Below are 10,932 nucleotides of genomic sequence, written 5' to 3'. Positions count from 1 at the left end.
CTGTGTGTGTGTTTCTATTTTGTAAATAAATTCATTTGTATCATTTTTAAAAATTAGATTACACATATGAGTGATATCATATATTTGTCTTTCTCTGTCTGACTTCACTTAGTATGATAATCTCTAGGTCCCTCCATGTTGCTGCAAATGACATTGTTTCATTCTTTTTTATGGCTGTGTAATTCCATTGTATATATATACCACATCTTCTTTATCCATTCCTCTGTCGATGGACATTTAGATTGCTTCCATGTCTTGGCTATAGTAAACAGTGCTGCAGTGCACACTGGGGTGCATGTATCTTTTCGAGTATGGTTTTCTCCAGGTCTATGCCCAGGAGTGGGATTGCTGGGTCATATGGTAGTTCTATTTTTAGTTTTTTAAGGGACCTCCATACTGTTCTCCATAGTGGTTGTAGGCCTTTGATTTCCTGTTGAGAGTAAAATTCGACATGGTTACAATGCTTCAGCGTGTAGCGTGCGCTTCAGTTACTGCTTTCATTAGCCAGTGTTTAGCATAAATGTACCACTGCCCAGGTAGCATCGCATCGGTCCTGTGGCAGGTTAATCTTGGGGGTGGAGATGGGAGGCTGGGGGTGCGACTGCAAAGGAGTGGTAGCTGAAAATGCTCGGGAGGTGCCTATGACATTGTTAAAAAAAATCCCAAGCACCTAGGAAACTTAACTTATTCCCCTCTAATGTTGTTGGAAGATTTAGTTTATTTATGGAAACATATTGGCCCGACTGGGGCAAATACCTCATCCTGACATTCTCACCTCTTTGCTTTACTGAACTTTTTCACCAGTGGAACTTAAGCCCTTGGTACTTGAGGAGGGAAATACTTTAGATCTGTGGCATAAGTGTAAAGCATACACTGGTTTAGAAAACTTAATACAAAAAGAAGAATGTAAAGTATCTCATTAATAGTTTTTGTATGATCGCATGTTAAGATGATAACATTTCGGTTATATTAGGTTAAAGAAAATGTATTATTAAAGTTAATTTTACCTCTTTCTTTTTACTTTTTAAATATGGCACCTAGAAAATTTAAGATTACATATGTGGCTTGTATTAGATTTCTATTGGATGGTGTTGCCTTAGTTTTTTTTTTAAATTAATTAATTGATTTTTGGCTGTATCAGGTCTTCGTTGCTGCGCGTGGGCTTTCTCTAGCTGCGGCGAGCAGGGACTACTATTCGTTGTGGTGAGCGGGCTTCTTGCTGCGGTGGCTTCTCTTGTTGCGGAGCACGGGCTCTAGGCACACGGGCTTCAGTAGTTGTGGCAGGTGGGCTCAGTAGTGTGGCTCTCGGGCTCTAGAGTGCAGGCTCAGTAGTTGTGGCGCACAGGCCCTAGTTGCTCCGTGGCATGTGGGATCTTCCCAGACCAGGGCTTGAACCCGTGTCCCCTGCATTGGCAGGCAGATTCTTAACAACTGTGCCACCAGGGAGGTCCCTGCCTTAGATTTTTAATTGTTCAATTAAAGACTGCCGTGAGGGGACTGACCCTGCTTTCCTGAATATGTGCTTGAAAGCTTGATCAGTTGATGCCATCTTTGCAGTAGCAAGGGGGTATGCTGTTTCTGTCCCTGCAAGAAAGAGAAGGAGAACAGCAGCACAGCCCTCTTGAATTCTGTAAGGACCCCAGATTCTGAACAGCTTGGTGATCATTTAACTTGCTGCTCTGAGAACACAAGACCTGTCGGTTTTGTCACCAGTTTGCCCAGTCCTTTTTATGAAAGGACCAGTAATTAGGTGCTTATTCATGCCTTCTCCAAGAAATAAATCAAGCACTCTAGTAAAGTGTACGTATTTGTATGTAGTCTACCTTTCAGTAAATGTTCTCACTGTCCCAGAGAACCATCTCAATATACTTTTTTTTTTTTTTTTGCGGTACACGGGCCTCTCACTGCTGTGGCCTCTCCCATCGCGGAGCACAGGCTCTGGACCCGCAGGCTCAGCGGCCATGGCTCACAGGCCCAGCCGCTCCGCAGCATGTGGGATCTTCCTGGACCGGGGCACGAACCCGCGTCCCCTGCATCGGCAGGCGGACTCTCAACCACTGCGCCACCAGGGAAGCCCTCAATATACTTTGATCCATATATACTTTAGTCTTTGGCTCCTACTCATAGTTATTTTTTACAGCTTCTTAAGACTACTTGGTCTGTATTGCTATTTCCATGACCCCAAGCTATTCAGAAAGAGGACTCAAGGTGGTTAGCTGGCTTGGCTTCTCCTTGAGCATTTCCCTGGGGTGTTCATGAACCTGGGGACAACCTGAATGCCTGGTTTTTAGCTTCTCTTCTTTCTCATCCCAGACTGAGAAATTTTAGAAACAAAATTACTCTTTTTTTTGAGTGGGAGAATCCCAGGCAGGTCCTTGCTTATGTGTTTAAACCTGTAGTCTTGGAATTAGCTCTCTGCCCTCCGTGAACACCCATATCCCACATTTTGTTCTTAAAGATCAAACTTAGGTTTACTGTGTTTCTACCTCCCAGTCCACCTAAAAGGAGTGTAGAGTGGAAAGAAAGGAACTCACATCTGTTGAGCATCTGTTGTGTGCTAGACACTGAGCTGGGTGCTCAAGAAATATTATCTCAGTAACCCTGAGGGGTGGGAATTATGATCTCTGATAGAGGAGGAAATGGAAATCTGGAAGTTAAGTAATTTCTCAGCTTCACATACCTCTGAGAGATAATGGGTTCTAGAACATGACACCATGCCCAGATTGTCATCCTGGTTTAGGAGAAAGAAGCTGCGATGGTTCCAGAGGTAGAGATTTGAATGTATATATATTGTTCTGAACTGGGAGAAACATGGAAGATCCTTTCCAAAGCACCTTTTATCCCTAATCACAGACCCGATGCCTGTGTTGGATAGATTGTTTCCCCTTACTGGGACTTGTAGTGACCATATAAACCTTTGGTTTGCAGTGTGACCCCCTGATTCCAGCAGAATGGCCCAATGGAATCAGCTACAGCAGCTGGACACACGGTACCTGGAGCAGCTTCATCAGCTGTACAGTGACAGCTTCCCGATGGAGCTACGGCAGTTTCTAGCCCCTTGGATCGAGAGTCAAGATTGGTAAGTCCTTCTTGAGAAACTCCCCGAATTGTTAGGTTTTAGTTTGAGACAAGAGACATGATCTGCTCTAACTTAACTCTTTGCTAACTATTTCATTGAAAAGCTTATGGGTACAGGTGATGGGATAAAAGAGAACAGAAGATAGAGAGGTCATTTTAGTCTTGTAAAAACATTTTCTACATTAAAAGGGCATCTGGGCAGCTGTCTTTTGGCACATTGAAGCAGCCTGCTTGGTGGTAGATGTTTTGAAGCCTGACTTTAATCTCATTTGCTTGATGAGATGCTCTGTGTGTTCTGACACTTCAGGGACGTGCTATAGATATATATAGATATATAGATAATTGGAGTATAATTGCTTTACAGCGTTGTGTTAGTTTCTGCCGCACAGCGAAGTGAATTTTTTTAATCTGAATGAGAATTCTGTCATGGGTAAAAGTTTGGGTTCATACTTCTGATTCCCCTTTCATTAAGGGAAAGAAACACAGAGTCAGAGAAATAGACTCGTTCATAGAGGAGATAATGGTACAGAATCCCAACAACTATTTCCTTCCCTTTTTTTTTTAATATTTATTTATTTTATTATTTATTTATTTTGGCTGCTCCAGGTCTTAGTTGAGGCACACGGGATCTTTAATTGCAGCATGAGGGATCTATTCCCTGACCAGGGATTGAACCCGGGCCCCCTGCCTTGGGAGCATGGAGTCTTACCCACTGGGCCACCAGGGAAGTCCCTCCTTCACTTGAATGTATTCAGATCCACCTATTAATTTTGGTTTAATTCAGGCCCCTGACCTAGTTTTTCCAGAATTTGGTAAGGGGCCAGAGAGGTGATACAGAGATGTCAGAAGTAGGCCACCCTAGCTTGGGATGGCTTATTTGCTACTAAAAGTCTGACCACAGAGTTGACTGAGAATTAAAAGCAAAACAACATACCTGTTCACTCAAGTATTTGATAAATATAGAACTATGACCGTGGCTAATAGTATCTGGAATAATTGTTGATGATTTTTAAATGGATGATGTTTATGGTTGCTGAGCAAGATGCATCTGAAGTGATGAGTGGGTTGTAGCATCAGGTTTGCCTTGGGTTTTTTCCCCCTTGGTGGTGATTTCTGCGTGCATGCATGTGTACGTATGTGTGCGTGTGTAGGTTTCAGAATCGTCATTCTTTATCCTCTTCCTTTTCCTAGGGCATATGCGGCCAGCAAAGAATCACATGCAACTTTGGTGTTTCATAATCTCTTGGGTGAAATTGACCAGCAGTATAGCCGCTTCCTGCAAGAGTCCAATGTTCTCTATCAGCACAACCTGCGAAGAATCAAGCAGTTCCTTCAGGTGTGATGAGAAACTGAACCCGCAGAGGAGGGTTTTATCTTTCTTTCCTGAAAGTTTCTTTTCTCATTTTGCTAAATAATGAGAACATATCTTGTACTTTAAATCCAAGGAGAAGTAACTAGCCCTTTGAGTATCGTTGCCTGAAATTCACTTTTTTGGTTCACTGAAATAATAATGTGATTGCTATGTTAATCGTGTTATGTTAGTATGTTAATAACATGACTGTGATGAGGGCGGATGACTAGGAAGATGACTCTTACTTTTCAGTGTTAAAGGTTCAACCATAAATGGATACTCCTTGACAAAGTCAGTTGCCTCCCTGTAAGACTGGGATTAACACACTGTCCAAAGACAGACGACCAAGCCTTCTCTCAGTGAAGTACAGCTCCTCATTACTGCCTTTCTTCCTCTCTTCTTCCCTTCATCTCCCACTATTTGCAGCCAGGCTCTGAGGCCTTTGCCGTGTTGTTTCATGTAGTAAATGTCACACTTTCCCTAATTTATGAGGAAGTTCGCAAAGTTCAGTCCACATCTCCTTAGTCTACTGCCACTTTTCATTCTCTTTCTCTCCTACGTACAGAGCAGATACCTTGAGAAGCCAATGGAGATTGCCCGAATTGTGGCCCGGTGCCTGTGGGAAGAGTCGCGCCTCCTCCAAACTGCAGCCACTGCAGCCCAGGTGAGGCCTGGGAAGAAACAAAGTGCTGTTGAAATGTGCTTCCTTTGTGTGTACAAAGATGTGCTTGCTCTTCCAGTGTCTTTAGGATGTGCACTGACCTATGGGGAGAAGTGGGTGTTCGGGGTTTTGGGGTTCTTTGGTTTTCGTTGTTGTTTGGGGTTTTTTTGGTTACTTTGGCCATGCCACGTGTGGCATGTGGGATCTTAGTTCCCTGACCAGGGATCAAACCTGCGCCCCTTGCGTTGGAAGCACAGAGTTTTAACCACTGGACCACCAGGGAAGTCCCTGGGTTTTGTTTTATACAATGAAAATAACATTTTTTTCCTGCATATAAAATGCATTCTACTTTTTAAGAAAAACTTTAAAACATTACAGAAAATTACAAGAAAGAGAGTTAAAAAACAAAGACCTGAAATGTCCCTCATTCCTCTTTTTTTTTTTTAACATCTTTATTGGAGTATAATTGCTTTACAATGTTGTGTTAGTTTCTGCTGCATAACGAAGTGAATTAGCTATACGTATACATATATCCCCATATCCCCTCCCTCTTGTGTCTCCCTCCCACCCTCCCTATCCCACTCCTCTAGGTGGTCACAAAGCACCAAGCTGATCTCCCTGTGCCATGTGGCTGCTTCCCACTAGCTGTCTCTTTTATATTTGGTAGTGTATATATGTCCACGCCACTCTCTCACTTCTTCCCAGCTTACCCTTCCCCCTCCCCGTGTCCTCAAGTCCATTCTCTATGTCTGCATCTTTATTCCTGTCCTGACCCTAGGTTCTTCAGAGCCTTTTTTTTTTTTTCCAGATTCCATATATATGTGTTAGCATACGGTATTTGTTTTTCTCTTTCTGACTTACTTCACTCTGTATGACAGACTCTAGGTCCATCCACCTCACTACAAATAACTCAATTTCATTTCTTTTTATGGCTGAGTAATATTCCATCGTGTATATGTGCCACATCTTCTTTATTCATTCATCTGTCGAGGGACACTTAGTTTGCTTCCATGTCCTGGCTATTGTAAATAGTGCTGCAGTGAACATTGTGGTACATGACTCTTTTTGAATCATGGTTTTCTCAGGGTATATGCCCAGTAGTGGGATTGCTGGGTCATATGGTAGTTCTGTTTTTAGTTTTTTAAGGAACCTCCATACTGTTCTCCATAGTGGCTGTATCAATTTACATTCCCACCAACAGTGCAAGAGGGTTCCCTTTTCTCCACACCCTCTCCAGCATTTATTGTTTGCAAATTTTTTTGGTGATGGCCATTCTGACTGGTGTGAGGTGATACCTCATTGTAGTTTTGTTTTGCATTTCTCTAATGATTACTCACTCCTCTCTTCATTGTCTCTTCCCAGGAATCCAACATTAATAGTCTGACATATATCCTTTCATACCTTTCTCCAGGCTCCCATAAACTATAGAAGATACACGCACACACATTATATTTAAATTGGTTTACTTTTCTGCATCTTGCTTTTTTTCATTTAATTATGTCATGTAAATGCTTCTAAGTCAAGTAGTATAAAGCTAACTCACTTTATTTGCTGCATAATATTCTGTGGTATAGATCTGCTATAATTTATTCCGTTATTACCCCTTCGATAGACAGTCACTTCTTTCTGGGTTTTTTTTTTCCTCCACTGTAAACACTAGTGCAATGCCTCCCTATATATTTTTATATATTCATGCTTTGATTTCTCTACTATGGATTTCCAGGCATGGACTTGTTAGGTCAAGGGGTGTGTGCGTGTGTGTGTATAAAATATACATAAATTTTTTTATAGATAGTTCTGGATTGCTTTCCCCAAAGGCTGGAACAGTTCACATTTGCACCGGAAGGATATGACAATGTATTATTCTTGGGAGCCACCTGGGGGGATGGTTTGGAATTGAATCATTCAGGTTCATATGCATTTCTCTTTGTGGTTAAGTTTGAGAATAATCTCACTAGAGCTAGAGATACAATTAGTTTAGGGAATAGGGATTATGTGATGCTAACAGGCCCATTGGGGGAACACATATTGATATATGATAGTCATCTCTATCTATCTAGATCGTCTAATTTATTATGTGTATATGTGTATGCGTATCCTACTGTGTGCTGGTTATTATGGCCCCCTGCTTTAGAGGAGGTTGTGGTCTGGGAGAAACAGAAAATCAAACAACTTTATAATGCAATAAAATACAAATTACTAAAATATACTAAAAAAGATGAAAAAACTTAATTAGATCAATAACCATAAAAATATATTGAAAAAGACTTGAAAAAAATTACACTCCCCATCCCACCAAAAAAGCCAATAGGCCAGATGGTTTAAAAGTTTTAACAAACTTTTGTGGTACAAATTGTTCCAGTATCATTTAAACTCTTCCAAAGTGTAGGGGAAAAAACGAGATGTTTCCAGCTTATTTTATGAGGCTAGAAAAATGCTAATATCAAGACCTAAAAAGACAGTGTAAGTAAAGAAAAGGTTAGGATTTTTGCATCCTGCTTAGTATACAAAGCATGGTTTATATTCTAGGAATGCAAGGGTGGCTTAACATTAGGGATTCTATTAATGTAATTCATTAAATTAGTAAGTTAAGAAAAATTGTATTTTTGTTAGATGACAAAATTTAGTGTCCATTCTAGATTTTAAAAATAAGGAACTTTCGGGCTTCCCTGGTGGTGCAGTGGTTGAGAGTCCGCCTGACGATGCAGGGGACACGGGTTCGTGCCCCGGTCTGGGAGGATCCCACATGCCGTGGAGCGGCTGGGCCCGTGAGCCATGGCCGCTGGGCCTGCACGTCCGGAGCCTGTGCTCTGCAACGGGAGAGGCCACAACAGTGAGAGGCCCGCGTACTGCAAAAAAAAAAAAGGAACTTTCTTAACAAAAAAAAGAATATTTGTCAGAAACCAAAGGGAACATGATGTACAGTGGTGAAGCACTAATCTCATTAAAAACAGTTACAAGATTGAGGGTGCCTCCTGCCATTGATATTTTTCTGACAGATCCAGCCATTGTAATAAGACAGAAAAAGGGAGTGTTAATGTTGCAAAGCAAAAGACAGACTTTTAAAAAAACAAAAACACAATTATTGGAACTAACAAGGGTTCAGAAAAGTGATTGTGTTCAAGATAAATGTTTTAAGAATCAGTAGTTCTCTTATACAATAGCAACAATAACCCTCCATTACATGACAATGTAATGGAAGCAAAGATTTTCATAACAGGAAAGACAAATGTATATGATATGCATATATTATTAAAATGTATGATAAAATGTCTAGAAGGATATATACCGAAGCATTAATGTTGTTGGTTACAGGAGACTTAATTTCCCTGAGGTGTTTTCTTTAATATCGTATAATCAGGGAATTTTTTTTCTTTTTTTTCCCCCTTCTTTTAATAAAAATATGGTAGAATACATATAACATGAAATTTACCATCCCTTCTCTTTTTCTTTTAGCTGTGCTGTGCAGCTTATGGTTGCGATCTTAGTTCCCCGACCAGGGAGCAAACCCATGCCCCCTGCAGTGGAGGCGTGGAATCCTAACCACTGGTGCGCCAGGGAATTCCTGCAGCTTAACCATTTTTAAGTGTACCATTCAGTAGTGTTAAGTTCATCACATTGTTGTGAACCAATCTCCAGAACTTTTTTCATCTTGCAAAACTAAAATTCTATATCTATTAGACTGTAGCTCCCCATTCCCCCTGGACCCTGGCACCACCATTCTAACTTCCTGTCTCTATGAATTTGACTACTCTATGTACCTCATATAAATGGAATCATACAGTGTGTGTCTTTTTGTGACTGGCCTGTTTCACTTAGCATAAAGTCCTTAAGGTTTATCCATGTTGTAGCAGGTGTCAGAATTCCCTTCCTTTCAAAGCCTGAATACTATTCATTGTGTGGCTCTGTCACATTTTGTTTATTCATTCATCTGTTGATGGACACTTGGGCGGCTTCCACCTTTTGGCTATTGTGAAGAATGCTGCTATGAACATGGGTGTACAATTTTTTCTTTTATTTATATTTATTTAAATTTATTTTTGACTGCGTTGGGTCTTCATTGGCACGGGCTTAGTTGCTCCGCGGCATGTGGCATCTTCCTGGACCAGGGCTTGAACCCGCGTCCCCTGCATTGGCAGGCGGATTCCCAACCCCTGCACCACCAGGGAAGTCCCCAGTTTTTTCTTTTTAAAGACAAAAATGTAGCAGGAACAAAGAAGAAAGCACATCTAAGTCTAATTGAGAGAGTCAGGAACGGCATCATACAGAAAGGAGAGGTACCGTTTGAGCCGAGACTCAATGCTTATTGTATGGGCATCAGGCAGATGGTAAGGAGACCACAGTGTAGGGAGAAAGAAGATCGTGTTCAGACAGAAACAGGACTGCATGTATTCTTGAGAGAAGTGTAGAAAGTTCAGCATCTGACTCGGTAAAGGAAGATAAGGTGGTCAAGGGCCACATCATGACAATCTTCTTAGTTACTCATGCCTGGCAATTTGGCCTTGGAAGAGCAGTTTACCACAAGGGCCTTGGGCCCAGACCTCCTGGGTTTGAATGCCATAGATCTGCCACTTGCTGTGTAACCTCAGGCAAACTGTTGACTCTCTGTGTTCCTCCACTGGGAATGATAATAGCACCGACTTCATAGAATTAAATTAATTCCTGTGTGTAAGATGCATAGAACAGTACCTGACACATAAATACGAAATAAATGTTAACTGTTTTCTGTTGCTGCTGTCATCCTCCTCCTCCTCCTCCTCCTCCTCCTCCTCCTCCTCCTCCTCCTCCTCCTCACCACATCTGTAGGAAATGGGGACCAACTAAAGAATTTTAAGCAGAAAGCTGATAGGCTCGGATGTGGATGAGGGGGTAACTGATAATACTCACTGTTCAAGACTCGGGCGTCAGGGAGGTTAGCCAAATGGCACTTGTCTGTGTATCACTAGAGTTTGCTGTTGTGGAGAACCTTTATGTTTGCATCCTGTTCCATAAGATAAAAATAATCAGTTTAAGCCCATTTGGATAGAGGCACCAACTTTGCCATGAGAGTTAGAAAAGCAGTAAGTGTCCCAAGAATGGTCCCAATCGTATTGATCAGGGGCTGGCAAACAACACCCAGGGCCCAAATCCCGCCTGCTGCGTGTTTTTGTAAATGAAGTGTTTTTGGAACACAGTCGCACACATTCACGTATGCACTGTCTCTGGCTGCTTTCACGCCACAGTGGCAGGGCTGGGTAGTTATACAGTCATACAGACTGTATGGCCGACAAAGCCAAAAAATACTTACCACCTGACCCTTAGACAGAAAGTTTGCAGCCCGTAATACAGAGCTACCTCAACCCGGGCCTCACTGTTGTTTTGTCTGTTTACATCATCTCGCATATTCCCACCTGCCTTTCGTGGGTAAAGCCCGAGGAGACAGGAAGACAGGTGAGTGTGATCCCTTGTCTCCCAGGGCTCTCAGTCTAATTGGGTGATAGGTGCACAAACGCTTCAAGGGAGAAAGACGTAGAGGAGGATGTGAGTACTTTTGCTTCGGGAAGTTGAATAAGGTTTCACAGGGGAGCAAACATTTGCACTGGGTTTGAAGGTGAGTGAGTTCAGCTGTGCTAGGCTGAGTGGACAGGGGGCCCGGAGTCAGTGTGGAAACACATTATGTGTGGGGAAGGGTGGGTAGTTTGCAGTGACTCAAGCACAGGGAGGGAAGGTTTCAGTTGTTGGATTGTGTGAAACATCTGTCTGTGCTGGGCTGAGACGTTTATACATGGAAGCAGTGGGGAACCAATAGATTTTACTAACGTATCAGAAGCAGGTTTCTGTGGGTAATGACTGATCACGTCTA

General features: G+C 42.1%; 1 protein-coding gene across 5 annotated transcripts in view; it reads left to right on the top strand.

Annotated features, from left to right (window-relative positions):
* Positions 1–2,940: 2,940 nt before the first annotated feature.
* STAT3 (signal transducer and activator of transcription 3) overlaps positions 2,941–10,932 on the top strand; it is a 29,774-nt gene continuing 21,782 nt past the window's right edge. For 4 of the 5 annotated variants that reach the window (XM_060135297.1, XM_060135295.1, XM_060135296.1 and 1 more), the window contains exons 1-3: positions 2,941–3,079; positions 4,270–4,414; positions 4,995–5,093. In XM_060135297.1, coding sequence (XP_059991280.1) covers positions 2,952–3,079; positions 4,270–4,414; positions 4,995–5,093 — 372 coding nt within the window. In that variant the 5' untranslated portion in view covers positions 2,941–2,951. Of the gene's footprint in view, positions 3,080–4,269; positions 4,415–4,994; positions 5,094–10,932 lie in introns of those variants that run through there. The other variant, XM_060135298.1, reaches the window with a different exon arrangement.

The sequence above is a fragment of the Lagenorhynchus albirostris genome, chromosome 20 (assembly GCF_949774975.1).
Source record: "Lagenorhynchus albirostris chromosome 20, mLagAlb1.1, whole genome shotgun sequence".
In the NCBI taxonomy this organism is placed as follows: domain Eukaryota; kingdom Metazoa; phylum Chordata; class Mammalia; order Artiodactyla; family Delphinidae; genus Lagenorhynchus; species Lagenorhynchus albirostris.
The sequence above is the reverse complement of the archived record's forward strand: the minus strand, read 5'-3'. Positions and strand labels throughout refer to the sequence as shown.